Here is an 18,126-nt window from a genome sequence, read left to right as displayed (position 1 = left end):
ATGGGGACTCTGTGTGGTCAGCACTGTTATGGGGGCTCTGTGTGGTCAGCACTGTTATGGGGGCTCTGTGTGGTCAGCACTGTTATGGGGGCTCTGTGTGGTCAGCACTGTTATGGGGGCTCTGTGTGGTCAGCACTGTTATGGGGGCTCTGTGTGGTCAGCACTGTTATGGTGGCTCCGTGTGGTCAGCATTGTTATGGTGGCTCCGTGTGGTCAGCATTGTTATGGTGGCTCCGTGTGGTCAGCATTGTTATGGTGGCTCCGTGTGGTCAGCATTGTTATGGTGGCTCCGTGTGGTCAGCACTGTTATGGTGGCTCCGTGTGGTCAGCATTGTTATGGTGGCTCCGTGTGGTCAGCACTGTTATGGGGGCTCTGTGTGGTCAGCACTGTTATGGGGGCTCTGTGTGGTCAGCACTGTTATGGTGGCTCTGTGTGGTCAGCACTGTTATGGTGGCTCTGTGTGGTCAGCACTGTTATGGGGGCTCTGTGTGGTCAGCACTGTTATGGGGGCTCTGTGTGGTCAGCACTGTTATGGGGGCTCTGTGTGGTCAGCACTGTTATGGTGGCTCTGTGTGGTCAGCACTGTTATGGGGGCTCTGTGTGGTCAGCACTGTTATGGGGGCTCTGTGTGGTCAGCACTGTTATGGGGGCTCTGTGTGGTCAGCACTGTTATGGGGGCTCTGTGTGGTCAGCACTGTTATGGGAGCTCTGTGTGGTCAGCACTGTTATGGGGGCTCTGTGTGGTCAGCACTGTTATGGGGGCTCTGTGTGGTCAGCACTGTTATGGTGGCTCTGTGTGGTCAGCACTGTTATGGGGGCTCTGTGTGGTCAGCACTGTTATGGGGGCTCTGTGTGGTCAGCACTGTTATGGTGGCTCTGTGTGGTCAGCACTGTTATGGTGGCTCTGTGTGGTCAGCACTATTATGGGGGCTCTGTGTGGTCAGCACTGTTATGGGGGCTCTGTGTGGTCAGCACTGTTATGGTGGCTCTGTGTGGTCAGCACTGTTATGGTGGCTCTGTGTGGTCAGCACTGTTATGGGGGCTCCGTGTGGTCAGCATTGTTATGGGGGCTCCGTGTGGTCAGCACTGTTATGGGGGCTCCGTGTGGTCAGCACTGTTATGGGGGCTCTGTGTGGTCAGCATTGTTATGGGGGCTCTGTGTGGTCAGCACTGTTATGGTGGCTCTGTGTGGTCAGCACTGTTATGGTGGCTCTGTGTGGTCAGCACTGTTATGGGGGCTCTGTGTGGTCAGCACTGTTATGGGGGCTCTGTGTGGTCAGCACTGTTATGGGAGCTCTGTGTGGTCAGCACTGTTATGGGGGCTCTGTGTGGTCAGCACTGTTATGGGGGCTCCGTGTGGTCAGCACTGTTATGGGGGCTCCGTGTGGTCAGCACTGTTATGGGGGCTCCGTGTGGTCAGCACTGTTATGGTGGCTCTGTGTGGTCAGCACTGTTATGGGGGCTCTGTGTGGTCAGCACTGTTATGGGGGCTCTGTGTGGTCAGCACTGTTATGGTGGCTCTGTGTGGTCAGCACTGTTATGGTGGCTCTGTGTGGTCAGCACTATTATGGGGGCTCTGTGTGGTCAGCACTGTTATGGGGGCTCCGTGTGGTCAGCACTGTTATGGTGGCTCTGTGTGGTCAGCACTGTTATGGGGGCTCTGTGTGGTCAGCACTGTTATGGTGGCTCTGTGTGGTCAGCACTGTTATGGGGGCTCTGTGTGGTCAGCACTGTTATGGTGGCTCTGTGTGGTCAGCACTGTTATGGTGGCTCTGTGTGGTCAGCACTGTTATGGTGGCTCTGTGTGGTCAGCACTGTTATGGGGGCTCTGTGTGGTCAGCACTGTTATGGGGGCTCTGTGTGGTCAGCTTTGTTATGGGAGCTCTGTGTGGTCAGCACTGTTATGGGGGCTCTGTGTGGTCAGCACTGTTATGGTGGCTCTGTGTGGTCAGCACTGTTATGGTGGCTCTGTGTGGTCAGCACTATTATGGGGGCTCTGTGTGGTCAGCACTGTTATGGTGGCTCTGTGTGGTCAGCACTGTTATGGTGGCTCTGTGTGGTCAGCACTGTTATGGGGGCTCTGTGTGGTCAGCACTGTTATGGGGGCTCCGTGTGGTCAGCATTGTTATGGGGGCTCTGTGTGGTCAGCACTGTTATGGGGGCTCTGTGTGGTCAGCACTGTTATGGGGGCTCTGTGTGGTCAGCACTGTTATGGGGGCTCCATGTGGTCAGCATTGTTATGGTGGCTCTGTGCAGCAGGCACTGCTATTCTAGCTCTTTGGGACTAAGACTGTTATGAGGGCACTGTGGCACTAGCACTGTTATTGGGGTTCTGTGGGGCTAGAACTGTTATGGGGGTCTGTGTGGTAAGCACTGTTATGGGGGCTCTGTGCAGCAGGCACTGATCTTGTGGCTCTTTGGGGCTAGAACTGTTCTGAGGGCACTGAGGGACTAGCATTGTTATGGGGCTATCACTAATATGGGGGCTATATGTAGCAGGCACTTATGGGGGCTATGTGAAGCATGTAGTGTCCCAGGGGCTCTATACGGGGCTAGAGCTGTTATGGGGGCTTTGTGGGGCTAGCACTGATATATGTACTTTCTGCAGCAGGTGCCGATATGGGGGCTCTGTGCGCCGGTAATGTTGTGGGGGATCTATGTGGCAGGCACTGCTATCTGGACTAACACTATATTGTTAATTATTGACTATTATTTTTTCAGACCTGAATCTACAGAAAACAAAGAAAATTGCCCTGGCGTGACCTCCGGGGACATGAAGAAAGATGGCGGTGAGGAGGACACAGCGTTTTGGCAGCAGCCGTCACATTTCACACCAGAGAGTAGATTGGAAACTCACAGATACATGGAGGAAAAGCGGAAATCTAAAGAGAGCGATCGGTAGGGAAGAAGCCGGATTGGTATGGAGCTGTAGCTCTGGTGTCCGCCGGGGATATTTATCCTCAGCACCGTATACCAGACGGTATAGACAGTGAACGCAGCAATGGTCGCAGATGGCACTACCCCCGTTATTGTGCTTGTGGGCTTTCCCATGGTCAGACCCTCAGCGATCATAAATGTATCACCTATTCACCTTGTTTTTCTGACAACCCCTTTCATTTGTCCCATACTGGAAGTACATTTTGGGTCAAGGGTCTTCAGTCTACCGCTATATTTCCAAAGTACTACATCCAAATGTCCTTACAGTAAAGAATCCTCATCTATGTTGGTGTCAAAATCTAGACGTGGAGGTCAGGGTATCAGTCTAGGTATAAATGCATCTATCTGTATAGAAGTAATAATTTAGTCATCCCTAAACTGGATGCCTGTGACCTGGAGGGAACAGCGCTGTAATCTGTTCATTACTATATATTTTTATATTTTACCATTCTTTTAGATGCATTACAACTGTACCTCTTTGTTTAACATGCTATCTAAGCATGTAAGTATGGGGCCCTACAGCTAAACCTCAATTAGAGTCCCTGTAGCGCCAGTGTCCCTGCATGCCTCCTCCTCTCTCTGGCAGGGATGCCGACATGCTCACTGTCCCGGACGCGCTCCTGTTGTGGGCATCCACCGCAGCTCCCAGGTTCCCGTGCCTGCGCATGTCTCACAGGTCTCCGGGCAACACGCGTGCGCTTCCTGCCTCTTAAGGGGGTAGTGCGCGCACTCCTGAAATGTCCACAGACAATAGCTGGGAGGCATCTGGTATTTAAGGCACCTTCCCCTATAGGGAGGTGTGTGTCCAGCATCTAGGACTTTAGTGCCTAGCTTGTCTTGAAGCTGCTTACTCTGTTGTCTGTATTCGAACCCCTCCCTGGGCTTGACTGCCTGGACCTGAACTCTAAACCTCTTGTGCCTGAATCAGGATCTATCCCTGAACATGTTGTGTCTGAATCAGTACCTACCTCTAAACCTGTTGTGTCTGAACAAGTACCATTAACCTGCGTCCTTTGTCTGAGTTCCTTCTGTTTGATCCTGAACCTTTCCCTGTTGCGGTCTGGTCTGAACTAGGACCTGTTTCCTATCCTGTTCTGTCTTTTCCTGCCTAGTATTCCTGAACTCTGTCTGTCCACACCTGCAGTTCTGTGCCTGTCCGCACCTGCGGTTCTGTGCCTGTCCACACCTGCGGTTCTGTGCCTGTCCACACCTGCGGTTCTGTGCCTGTCCACACCTGCAGTTCTGTGCCTGTCCAGACCTGCGGTTCTGTGCCTGTCCACACCTGCGGTTCTGTGCCTGTCCACACCTGCGGTTCTGTGCCTGTCCACACCTGCGGTTCTGTGCCTGTCCGCACCTGCGGTTCTGTGCCTGTCCACACCTGCGGTTCTGTGCCTGTCCACACCTGCAGTTCTGTGCCTGTCCAGACCTGCGGTTCTGTGCCTGTCCACACCTGCGGTTCTGTGCCTGTCCGCACCTGCGGTTCTGTGCCTGTCCGCACCTGCGGTTCTGTGCCTGTCCACACCTGCGGTTCTGTGCCTGTCCACACCTGCGGTTCTGTGCCTGTCCGCACCTGTAGTTCTGTGTCTGTCCACACCTGCGGTTCTGTGCCTGTCCACACCTGCGGTTCTGTGCCTGTCCACACCTGCGGTTCTGTGCCTGTCCGCACCTGCGGTTCTGTGCCTGTCCGCATCTGCGGTTCTGTGCCTGTCCGCACCTGCGGTTCTGTGCCTGTCCACACCTGCGGTTCTGTGCCTGTCCAGACCTGCGGTTCTGTGCCTGTCCGCACCTGTAGTTCTGTGTCTGTCCAGACCTGCGGTTCTGTGCCTGTCCACACCTGCGGTTCTGTGCCTGTCCAGACCTGCGGTTCTGTGCCTGTCCAGACCTGCGGTTCTGTGCCTGTCCAGACCTGCGGTTCTGTGCCTGTCCGTCCCTGCGGTTCTGTGCCTGTCCGCCCCTGCGGTTCTGTGCCTGTCCGCCCCTGCGGTCCTGTGCCTGTCCGCCCCTGCGGTTCTGTGCCTGTTCACACCTGCAGTCTCATACCTTTCCTGCTAGTGACTCCATTCCTTTCTGACCGGTTACTCCGGCTCCGAGCCTGTGTGCCTCCCTTGGGGTCAGCAGCTGCGGTACCGGACATTACCCTGAGAGTGGTACCTGGCAACCACCTCTGGTTCTAGTGCCACCATCAGCAGCTCTAGTAAAAAACAGGTGGTCGCTTAGCCGCTCTCCTCCCGGGTAAGTCTGGTCCGTACGTCCACGATCCACATTCAAGCGGAAAAGTTCCATTCCTTCATAAACAAGCAAAGGTTAAGAAACACTGAGGTTCCTCTGCATCTAGTATGAAAAGGAAGAGATGCATTGGCCCAGGATTTATAAAAAAATATACTTTATTGGAAAACTGGATTAAAACATGATAAAATAAACGAAACTTCAGAGAAACCTGACGCGTTACTGGTGCATGAGAGCACCCTTAATGGTTATCCTATGATTAAAGGTCCTCTTATGCACCAGAAACGCGTCAGGTTTCTCTGAGGTTTTTTTTTTTTTTATCATGTTTAATCCATTTTTCCAATAAAGTATATATTTTTTTATATATATCGTGATTGGATGTGCCGAGGAAACTCTTCCTTTTTATACTATTTACCTGTGATCACCGGCGGGTGCGGCACCCACAGGATGGACTCTAGCTGAAGCATTGTTACTTCTACTTACAGCATGGTAAGCTTCCAACCCTTCTCTCCCTCCTCCTCATGTACTATGTTCCTCTGCATCAGCATTCTCCCAGCACAATAGATGCTGGAACTTTTTCACTTCCCTGAATGTATTTAATTTACTATTGGCCAATCGTTTGCTTGACCTGAACTGAAAGCCAGTTCTCTGTAATGCCTATATGTAGTGTGAGAGACGAGAGCAGTATCCGAGAGATAATGAAATGCCCTTAGATCCTGTTGTCACGGGTGTGTCAGAGGTGGCAGACAGTCGTCCTGCAGTGGTTGGCAGGAGATCTCCACATTTGGCAATGCAGACAGCTGCCTAGATAGGAAGCTGTCTTTAGGACCTAGCAACTACCTCCCTCTGGCCTGGGTGTATATATACCTGATCTCTCCAGGTGGGCATCGCCAGTTATACTCATTTCTACTTGGAACTTGGCTGAAGCGGCATCACGTCCTCTCTGGAGTCTTGAGGCCGTGTGCCCTGTTGGAGTTTCTTATAAAGCTAAATTTTTATTGCCCCGTGTTGTCTTCCCCTTTTGTCTTTAGAGTGCTAGTGGGGGTTGACTAGTGCTCATCTCCTTCCACCCCCAGCTATAGCCTTATGCTAGGGATAGTAGGGTGAGGCACGTGATCGGCGACAGCTGCGGAGGCTGTATAGGGACGTTAGGGGGAGACAGGGTGACGCTAGTCCAGATTAGGAGGTCACCTCTTCACCCCCTTCCTGTGGAGGGGCGGACCGTCCCCCCCCCACTTCCTGTGGAGGGGCAGACCGCCCCCCCCACACTTCCTGTGGAGGGGCGGACTGTCCCCCCCACTTCCTGTGGAGGGGCGGACCGCCCCTACCCAGTTCTTGTGGAGGGGCGGACCCCCCCACTTCATCCTTCTTAGTGTCTTTGTGGCTAGAGGCGGATTACACCTGACAGTAGGCAGTGGCCACAGGTTACAGGATGGAGAGCCATAGTGGCCGATACTTTGGAGATATCTTTCAGATAAAATACAGAGATTTTCCGCTTGTCTGCTCGGCGCATCGTCTCTCCGGGGAGATCCGGCATTGTTGGTTTTGTTCTTTCTGCACCGGGCTCTGTAGCAGTTACGTCTGAGCTTTGTCTTTCGTCCTCAGAGATCAGCACTTTACATGAATGCAGACATTTCTGTGTCTGGTAATAGCCGGCGGTGCGGCCGGCCGCGCTCTGATCTGTCACCAGTCATCGCTGCTCCCTCTTATATTGCCAGCTTTGTAGTTTTTTCAGATGCTGGCAGCTTTTTATCTATTTTCTGCTTGCGGATATTTCATTATTTTGGATTTTCTATATTATAAATATTCTGACATTTAAAGACGTCTTGCTTTAGGATGAGGGGATAGGAACGATGCATTGTTTTCTAGATTTAGACTACAGACCTATCACCAGTACACTATATCCAGACGTAACTAAGCAACCTCTGAAATTACCCATCCCACCATGATGGGATCCCAGCTGTTGATGCCTCCACCCATTAGACATTTGTAATCAATGTCATTACCCTTAAAGGAGTGCTTCCCGGCTTCCTGTTTTTGAGGGGTGGTGCACTCCTGAAGATTGACAGTTCAGATCAGTAAATATCCCACTTTCCACCAAGAGGCACTGCAGCAGCTACTGGCTGCCAGGAAATGGTGGGAATTGTAGATTCACAACAGCTTGAATGCTGAAGGTTGCTGGCCCCTAGCCAAGAGCATCACACTGCCTTTATCTTCTTCCCATTGCGCACCCTGGTGTTGTATCTTCTCCAGATAAGTGATGCACACACCTGTCTGTTCACACAATTCCTCAGACCAGGCCGCCTTCTACACATGCTCCGTGCTCCAGTTCTCATGCTCACTTGCCCATTGTAGGTGCTTTAGAATAGACTCATAATAGCAGGCTGCAATACTCTGCATGTGCTGACACCTTTCTATCATAGCTGCGATGCTCTGCGTGTGCTGACACCTTTCTATCATAGCTGCGATGATCTGCGTGTGCTGACACCTTTCTATCATAGCTGCGATGCTCTGCGTGTGCTGACACCTTTCTGTCATAGCTGTGATACTCTGCTTGTGCTGACACTTTTCTATCATAACTGCGATGCTCTGTTTGCTCTGACACCTTTCTATCATAGCTACAATGCTCTGCATGTGCTGACACCTTTCTACTATGGCAACGATGCTCTGCATGGGTTGACGCCGTTCTATCATAGCTGTGATTCTCTGCGTGTTCTCACACCTTTCTGTCATAGTTGCGATGCTCTGCGCGTTATCACACCTTTCTATCATAGCTGCAATGCTCTGCATGTCCTGACACCTTTCTATAATAGCTGTGATGGTCTGCGTGTGCTGACACCTTTCTATCATAGCTGCGATGCTCTGCGTGTCCTGACATCTTTCTTTCATAGATGTGATGCTCTGTGTCCTGACACCTTTCTATCATGGCTGCGATGCTCTGCTTCTCCTGACACCTTTCTATCATAGCTGCAATGCTCTTCTATGTCCTGACACCTTTCTATCATAGCTGCGATGCTCTGCCTGTCCTGACACCTTTCTATCATAGCTGTGATGCTCTGCGTACTGTGACACCTTTCTATCATAGCTGCAATGCTCTGCGTGTCCTGACACCTTTCTGTTGTAGCTGCAATGCTCTGCGTGTCCTGACACCTTTCTATCTTTGCTGCGATGCTCTGCCTGTCCTGACACCTTTCTATCGTAGCTGCGATGCTCTGCACGTTCGCACACTGTTCTAACATAGCTGTGATGCTCTGCGCGTTTGCACACTTTTCTATCATATCTGCAATGCTCTGCACGTATGCACACCGTTCTATCATAGCTGCGATGCTCTGCACATTCTCACACCGTTCTATCATAGCTGCAATGCTCTGTGCGTTCTCACACATTTCTATCATAGCTACGATGCTCTTCGCGTTCGCACACTGTTCTATCATAGCTGCGATGCTCTGCGCGTTCTCACACCGTTCTATCCTAGCTGCGATGCTCTGCGCATTCTCACACGGATCTATCATAGCTGCAATGCTCTGCGCGTTCGCACACTGTTCTATCATAGCTGCGATGCTCTGCGCGTTCGCACACTGTTCTATCATAGCTGCGATGCTCTGCGCGTTCTCACACCGTTCTATCCTAGCTGCGATGCTCTGCGCATTCTCACACGGATCTATCATAGCTGCAATGCTCTGCGCGTTCTCACACCGATCTATCATAGCTGCGATGCTCTGCGTGTTGTGTAATGGACGCAGCAGTGATGAATGTGCGCCTATACTCTCAGTAATATGGAATCCCAGGCAGAGAATGATTGTTTCTTTCTCTCTCGTTTTTTGCTTCAGTGAAGACAAAAAGAAAGTAAAACCTGTGAGGAGACTGATGACAGAGGACGGGCGCGCGCTGAATGTCAACCAAGCCAAGTAAGCCGCTAACCAAACACGCCGGCAATGAAGTTTGTCAGCAGCTTTTAATAACCGCCTGTTGTGCTCAGAGCCAGATCCACAATCTTCCATACAAAAACACATTTGACAGACCTGTAAAACTGCGCGGCGGCGGCGGCTCGCGCCTCCCTGAGATTCCCCGTTAATTATATCCACGTCCTGGAACCAGGCAACCGGGGAATTATCATTCATTGTAAACACCGATGTGAGAAATGAAAGTCTCTGCCGCTTCATATGAAGTTACTTTTCCATGCAAACAGGAAAGAAGATTTGGCAGATTTATATACTGCAATACACCACGGATACAGTACGTAGAGCGCTAATTTGTAGACATTATTTATAGTTTCCGGACATATGATAATTGTCACTTATTATCAACCAAACCCAGAGTCAATTATTACTGTGCTACCAGGTTAGATTAATCGTGCACATCGGAGGCAGTACTGTAGTAGTTATTTTCTTCTACATAGGATCAGTATTATAGTAGTTATATTCTTGCACATAAGGGGCAGTATTATAGTAGTTATATTCTTGTACATAGGGGCAGTATTATAGTAGTTATATTCTTGTACATAGGGGGCAGTATTATAGTAGTTATAGTCTTGTACATAGGGGCAGTATTATAGTAGTTATATTCTTGTACATAGGGGCAGTATTATAGTAGTTATATTCTTGTACATAGGGGGCAGTATTATAGTAGTTATATTCTTGCACATAAGGGGCAGTATTATAGTAGTTATATTCTTGTACATAGGAGCAGTATTATAGTAGTTATATTCTTGTACATAGGGGCAGTATTATAGTAGTTATATTCTTGTACATAGGGGGCAGTATTATAGTAGTTATATTCTTGTATATAGGAGCAGTATTATAGTAGTTATATTCTTGTACATAGGAGCAGTATTATAGTAGTTATAGTCTTGTACATAGGAGCAGTATTATAGTAGTTATATTCTTGTACATAGGAGCAGTATTATAGTAGTTATATTCTTGTACATAGGGGGCAGTATTATAGTAGTTATATTCTTGCACATAAGGGGCAGTATTATAGTAGTTATATTCTTGTACATAGGAGCAGTATTATAGTAGTTATATTCTTGTACATAGGGGCAGTATTATAGTAGTTATATTCTTGTACATAGGGGGCAGTATTATAGTAGTTATATTCTTGTATATAGGAGCAGTATTATAGTAGTTATATTCTTGTACATAGGAGCAGTATTATAGTAGTTATAGTCTTGTACATAGGAGCAGTATTATAGTAGTTATATTCTTGTACATAGGAGCAGTATTATAGTAGTTATATTCTTGTACATAGGGGCAGTATTATAGTAGTTATATTCTTGTACATAGGGGCAGTATTATAGTAGTTATATTCTTGTACATAGGGGCAGTATTATAGTAGTTATATTCTTGTACATAGGGGCAGTATTATAGTAGTTATATTCTTGTACATAGGGGCAGTATTATAGTAGTTATATTCTTGCACATAAGGAGCAGTATTATAGTAGTTATAGTCTTGTACATAGGGAGCAGTATTATAGTAGTTATATTATTGTACATAGGAGCAGTATTATAGTAGTTATATTCTTGTACATAGGGGCAGTATTATAGTAGTTATATTCTTGTACATAGGGGGCAGTATTATAGTAGTTATATTCTTGTACATAGGAGCAGTATTATAGTAGTTATAGTCTTGTACATAGGATCAGTATTATAGTAGTTATATTCTTGTACATAGGAGCAATATTATAGTAGTTATATTCTTGTACATAGGAGCAGTATTATAGTAGTTATAGTCTTGTACATAGGAGGCAGTATTATAGTAGTTATAGTCTTGTACATAGGGAGCAGTATTATAGTAGTTATATTCTTGTACATAGGGGCTGTATTATAGTAGTTATATTCTTGTACATAGAGGGCAGTATTATTGTAGTTATATTCTTGTACATAGTAGCAGTATTATAGTAGTTATATTCTTGTACATAGAGGGCAGTATTATAGTAGTTATCTTCTTGTACATAGGAGCAGTGTTATAGTAGTTATATTCTTGTACATAGGAGCAGTATTATAGTAGTTATATTCTTGTACATAGGGGCTGTATTATAGTAGTTATATTCTTGTACATAGAGGGCAGTATTATTGGAGTTATATTCTTGTACATAGTAGCAGTATTATAGTAGTTATATTCTTGTACATAGAGGGCAGTATTATTGTAGTTATATTCTTGTACATAGTAGCAGTATTATAGTAGTTATATTCTTGTACATAGAGGGCAGTATTATAGTAGTTATATTCTTGTACATAGGGGGCAGTATTATAGTAGTTATATTCTTGTACATAGGAGCAGTATTATAGTAGTTATATTCTTGTACATAGAGGGCAGTATTATTGTAGTTATATTCTTGTACATAGTAGCAGTATTATAGTAGTTATATTCTTGTACATAGAGGGCAGTATTATAGTAGTTATATTCTTGTACATAGGAGCAGTATTATAGTAGTTATATTCTTGTACATAGGAGCAGTATTATAGTAGTTATATTCTTGTACATAGGAGGCAGTATTATAGTAGTTATATTCTTGTACATAGCAGCAGTATTATAGTAGTTATATTCTTGTACATAGAGGGCAGTATTATAGTAGTTATATTCTTGTACATAGGAGCAGTATTATAGTAGTTATATTCTTGTACATAGGAGCAGTATTATAGTAGTTATATTCTTGTACATAGGGGGCAGTATTATAGTAGATATATTCTTGTACATAGGGGCAGTATTATAGTAGTTATATTCTTGTACATAGGGGGCAGTATTATAGTAGTTATATTCTTGTACATAGGAGCAGTATTATAGTAGTTATTGTCTTGTACATAGGAGCAGTATTATAGTAGTTATTGTCTTGTACATAGGAGGCAGTATTATAGTAGTTATATTCTTGTACATAGGGGTCAGTATTATAGTAGTTATATTCTTGTCTATAGGGAGCAGTAATATAGAAGTTATATTCTTGTACATAGGGGCAGTATTATAGTAGTTATATTCTTGTACATAGGAGTAGTATTATAGTAGTTATATTCTTGTACATAGGGGCAGTATTATAGTAGTTATATTCTTGTACATAGGAGCAGTATTATTGTATTTATATTCTTGTACATAGGAGCAGTATTATAGTAGTTATATTCTTGTACATAAGGGGCAGTATTATAGTAGTTATACTCTTGTACATAGGAGCAGTATTATTGTAGTTATATTCTTGTACATAGGAGCAGTATTATAGTAGTTATATTCTTGTACATAGGGGGCAGTATTATAGTAGTTATATTCTTGTACATAGGAGCAGTATTATTGTAGTTATAGTCTTGTACATAGGAGCAGTATTATAGTAGTTATATTCTTGTACATAGAGGGCAGTATTCTAGTAGTTATATTCTTGTACATAGGAGCAGTATTATAGTAGTTATATTCTTGTACATAGAGGGCAGTATTATTGTAGTTATATTCTTGTACATAGGAGCAGTATTATAGTAGTTATATTCTTGTACATAGGAGCAGTATTATAGTAGTTATATTCTTGTACATAGGGGGCAGTATTATAGTAGTTATATTCTTGTACATAGGAGCAGTATTATAGCAGTTATATTCTTGTACATAGGAGCAGTATTATAGCAGTTATATTCTTGTACATAGGGGCAGTATTATAGTAGTTATATTCTTGTACATAGAGGGCAGTATTATAGTAGTTATATTCTTGTACATAGGAGCAGTATTATAGCAGTTATATTCTTGTACATAGGGGGCAGTATTATAGTAGTTATATTCTTGTATATAGGAGCAGTATTATAGCAGTTATATTCTTGTACATAGGAGGCAGTATTATAGTAGTTATAGTCTTGTATATAGGGGCAGTATTATAGTAGTTATAGTCTTGTACATAGGGGCAGTATTATAGTAGTTATATTCTTGTACATAGGAGCAGTATTATAGCAGTTATATTCTTGTACATAGGGGGCAGTATTATAGTAGTTATATTCTTGTACATAGGAGCAGTATTATTGTAGTTATATTCTTGTACATAGGAGCAGTATTATAGTAGTTATATTCTTGTACATAGGAGCAGTATTATTGTAGTTATTTTCTTGTACATAGGGGGCAGTATTATGGTAGTTATATTCTTGTACATAGGGACAGTATTATAGTAGTTATATTCTTGTACATACAGTGCTGGCCAAAAGTATTGGCACCCCTGCAATTCTGTCAGATAATACTCAGTTTCTTCCTGAAAATGATTGCAATCACAAATTCTTTGTTATTATTCTATTCATTTAATTTGTCTTCAATGAAAAATCACAAAAAGAATTGTCCTAAAGCCAAATTGGATACAATTCCACACCAAACCTAAAAAAGAGGGTGGACAAAAGTATTGGCACCCCTTGAAAAATCATGTGATGCTTCTCTAATTCGTGTAATTAACAGCACCTGTAACTTACCTGTGGCACCTAACAGGTGTTGGCAATAACTAAATCACACTTGCAGCCAGTTACCATGGATTAAAGTTGACTCAACCTCTGTCCTGTGTCCTTGTGTGTACCACATTGAGCATGGAGAAAAGAAAGAAGACCAAAGAACTGTCTGAGGACTTGAGAAACCAAATTGTGAGGAAGCAGGAGCAATTTCAAGGCTACAAGTCCATCTCCAAAGACCTGAATGTTCCTGTGTCTTCCGTGCGCAGTGTCATCAAGAAGTGTAAAGCCCATGGCACTGTGGCTAACCTCCCTAGATGTGGACGGAAAAGAAAAATTGACGAGAGATTTCAACGCAAGATTGTGTGGATGGTGGATAAAGAACCTCGACTAACATCCAAACAAGTTCAAGCTGCCCTGCAGTCCGAGGGTACAACAGTGTCAACCCTTACTATCCGTCAGCGTCTGAATGAAAAGGGACTGTATGGTAGGATACTCAGGAAGACCCCACTTCTTACCCGAAGACATAAAAAAGCCTGGCTGGAGTTTGCGAAAACTTACCTGAGAAAGCCTAAAACGTTTTGGAAGAATGTTCTCGGGTCACATGAGACAAAAGTAGAGCTTTTTGGGAAAAAGCATCAACATAGAGTGTACAGGAAAAAAAAAGAGGCATTCAAAGAAAAGAACACGGTCCCTACAGTCAAACATGGCGGAGGTTCCCTGATGTTTTGTGGTTGCTTTGCTGCCTCTGGCACTGGACTGCTTGACCGTGTGCATGGCATTATGAAGTCTGAAGACTACCAACAAATTTTGCAGCATAATGTAGGGCCCAGTGTGAGAAAGCTGGGTCTCCCTCAGAGGTCATGGGTCTACCAGCAGGACAATGACCCAAAACACACTTCCAAAAGCACTATAAAATGGTTTGAGAGAAAGCACTGGAGACTTCTAAGGTGGCCAGCAATGAGTCCAGACCTGAATCCCATAGAACACCTGTGGAGAGATCTCAAAATGGCAGTTTGGAGAAGGCACCCTTCAAATATCAGGGACCTGGAGCAGTTTGCCAAAGAAGAATGGTCTACAATTCCAGCAGAGCATTGTAAGAAACTCATTGATGGTTACCGCAAGCGGTTGTTCGCAGTTATTTTGGCTAAAGGTTGTGCAACCAAGTATTAGGCTGAGGGTGCCAATACTTTTGTCCGGCCCTTTTTTGGAGTTTTGTGTGAAATGATAAATGATTTGATTTTTGCTTCATTCTCTTTTGTGTTTTTTCCTTGCAAGCAAATTAAATGAAGAGAATATTACCAAAGAATTTATGATTGCAATCATTTTCAGGAAGAAACTGAGTATTATCTGACAGAATTGCAGGGGTGCCAATACTTTTGGCCAGCACTGTAGGGGGCAGTATTATAGTAGTTATATTCTTGTACATAGGGGGCAGTATTATAGTAGTTATATTCTTGTACATAGGAGCAGTATTATAGTAGTTATATTCTTGTACATAGGAGCAGTATTATAGTAGTTATATTCTTGTACGTAGAGAGCAGTATTATAGTAGTTATATTCTTGTACATAGGGGCAGTATTATAGTAGTTATATTCTTGTACGTAGAGAGCAGTATTATAGTAGTTATATTCTTGTACATAGGGGCAGTATTATAGTAGTTATATTCTTGTACGTAGAGAGCAGTATTATAGTAGTTATATTCTTGTACATAGGGGCAGTATTATAGTAGTTATATTCTTGTACATAGAGGGCAGTATTATAGTAGTTATATTCTTGTACATAGGGGCAGTATTATAGTAGTTATATTCTTGTACGTAGAGAGCAGTATTATAGTAGTTATATTCTTGTACATAGGGGCAGTATTATAGTAGTTATATTCTTGTACGTAGAGAGCAGTATTATAGTAGTTATATTCTTGTACATAGGGGCAGTATTATAGTAGTTATATTCTTGTACATAGAGGGCAGTATTATAGTAGTTATATTCTTGTACATAGGGGGCAGTATTATAGTAGTTATATTCTTGTACATAGGAGGCAGTATTATAGTAGTTATATTCTTGTACATAGGGGGCAGTATTATAGTAGTTATATTCTTGTACATAGGAGGCAGTATTATAGTAGTTATATTCTTGTACATAGGGGGCAGTATTATAGTAGTTACATTCTTGTACATAGGGGCAGTATTATAGTAGTTACATTCTTGTACATAGCGGCAGTATTATAATAGTTATATTCTTGTACATAGGAGCAATATTATAGTAGTTATATTCTTGTACATAGGAGCTGTATTATAGTAGTTATATTCTTGTACATAGGGGCAGTATTATAGTAGTTATATTCTTGTACATAGGGGCAGTATTATAGTAGTTATATTCTTGTACATAGGAGCAGTATTATAGTAGTTATATTCTTGTACATAGGAGCAGTATTATAGTAGTTATATTCTTGTACATAGGAGCAGTATTATAGTAGTTATATTCTTGTACATAGGGGGCAGTATTATAGCAGTTATATTCTTGTACATAGTGGGCAGTATTATAGTAGTTATATTCTTGTACATAGGGGCAGTATTATAGTAGTTATATTCTTGTACATAGGGGGCAGTATTATAGTAGTTATATTCTTGTACATAGGGGACAGTATTATAGTAGTTATATTCTTGTACATAGGGGGCAGTATTATAGTAGTTATATTCTTGTACATAGGGGGCAGTATTATAGCAGTTATATTCTTGTACATAGGGGGCAGTATTATAGTAGTTATATTCTTGTACATAGGGGCAGTATTATAGTAGTTATATTCTTGTACATAGGGGGCAGTATTATAGTAGTTATATTCTTGTACATAGGGGGCAGTATTATAGTAGTTATATTCTTGTACATAGGGGGCAGTATTATAGTAGTTATATTCTTGTACATAGGGGGCAGTATTATAGTAGTTATATTCTTGTACATAGGGGCAGTATTATAGTAGTTATATTCTTGTACATAGGAGCAGTATTATAGTAGTTATATTCTTGTACATAGGAGCAGTATTATAGTAGTTATATTCTTGTACATAGGAGCAGTATTATAGTAGTTATATTCTTGTACATAGGGGGCAGTATTATAGCAGTTATATTCTTGTACATAGGGGGCAGTATTATAGTAGTTATATTCTTGTACATAGGGGCAGTATTATAGTAGTTATATTCTTGTACATAGGGGGCAGTATTATAGTAGTTATATTCTTGTACATAGGGGCAGTATTATAGTAGTTATATTCTTGTACATAGGGGGCAGTATTATAGTAGTTATATTCTTGTACATAGGAGCAGTATTATAGTAGTTATATTCTTGTACATAGGAGCAGTATTATAGTAGTTATATTCTTGTACATAGGGGGCAGTATTATAGTAGATATATTCTTGTACATAGGGGCAGTATTATAGTAGTTATATTCTTGTACATAGGGGGCAGTATTATAGTAGTTATATTCTTGTACATAGGAGCAGTATTATAGTAGTTATTGTCTTGTACATAGGAGCAGTATTATAGTAGTTATTGTCTTGTACATAGGAGGCAGTATTATAGTAGTTATATTCTTGTACATAGGGGTCAGTATTATAGTAGTTATATTCTTGTCTATAGGGAGCAGTAATATAGAAGTTATATTCTTGTACATAGGGGCAGTATTATAGTAGTTATATTCTTGTACATAGGAGTAGTATTATAGTAGTTATATTCTTGTACATAGGGGCAGTATTATAGTAGTTATATTCTTGTACATAGGAGCAGTATTATTGTATTTATATTCTTGTACATAGGAGCAGTATTATAGTAGTTATATTCTTGTACATAAGGGGCAGTATTATAGTAGTTATACTCTTGTACATAGGAGCAGTATTATTGTAGTTATATTCTTGTACATAGGAGCAGTATTATAGTAGTTATATTCTTGTACATAGGGGGCAGTATTATAGTAGTTATATTCTTGTACATAGGAGCAGTATTATTGTAGTTATAGTCTTGTACATAGGAGCAGTATTATAGTAGTTATATTCTTGTACATAGAGGGCAGTATTCTAGTAGTTATATTCTTGTACATAGGAGCAGTATTATAGTAGTTATATTCTTGTACATAGAGGGCAGTATTATTGTAGTTATATTCTTGTACATAGGAGCAGTATTATAGTAGTTATATTCTTGTACATAGGGGGCAGTATTATAGTAGTTATATTCTTGTACATAGGAGCAGTATTATAGCAGTTATATTCTTGTACATAGGAGCAGTATTATAGCAGTTATATTCTTGTACATAGGGGCAGTATTATAGTAGTTATATTCTTGTACATAGAGGGCAGTATTATAGTAGTTATATTCTTGTACATAGGAGCAGTATTATAGCAGTTATATTCTTGTACATAGGGGGCAGTATTATAGTAGTTATATTCTTGTATATAGGAGCAGTATTATAGCAGTTATATTCTTGTACATAGGAGGCAGTATTATAGTAGTTATAGTCTTGTATATAGGGGCAGTATTATAGTAGTTATAGTCTTGTACATAGGGGCAGTATTATAGTAGTTA

At 42.7% G+C, this 18,126-nt stretch overlaps 1 protein-coding gene across 2 annotated transcripts in view; it reads left to right on the top strand.

The window, feature by feature from the left end:
- Positions 1 to 18,126, top strand: part of DNAAF11 (dynein axonemal assembly factor 11) — a 97,454-nt gene that overhangs the window by 28,959 nt on the left and 50,369 nt on the right. For both annotated transcript variants that reach the window (XM_073679904.1, XM_073679903.1), the window contains exons 6-7: positions 2,723 to 2,899; positions 8,995 to 9,072. In XM_073679904.1, the coding sequence (XP_073536005.1) occupies positions 2,723 to 2,899; positions 8,995 to 9,072 (255 nt within the window). The remainder of the gene's footprint in view (positions 1 to 2,722; positions 2,900 to 8,994; positions 9,073 to 18,126) is intronic.

This window comes from Phyllobates terribilis, unplaced genomic scaffold, assembly GCF_046119375.1.
Source record: "Phyllobates terribilis strain yellow unplaced genomic scaffold, ASM4611937v1 Scaffold_4__5_contigs__length_816908805, whole genome shotgun sequence".
Classification (NCBI taxonomy): Eukaryota; Metazoa; Chordata; class Amphibia; order Anura; family Dendrobatidae; genus Phyllobates; species Phyllobates terribilis.
Note: the sequence above shows the minus strand (reverse complement) of the source record. Positions and strands in the feature narration are given on the sequence as shown.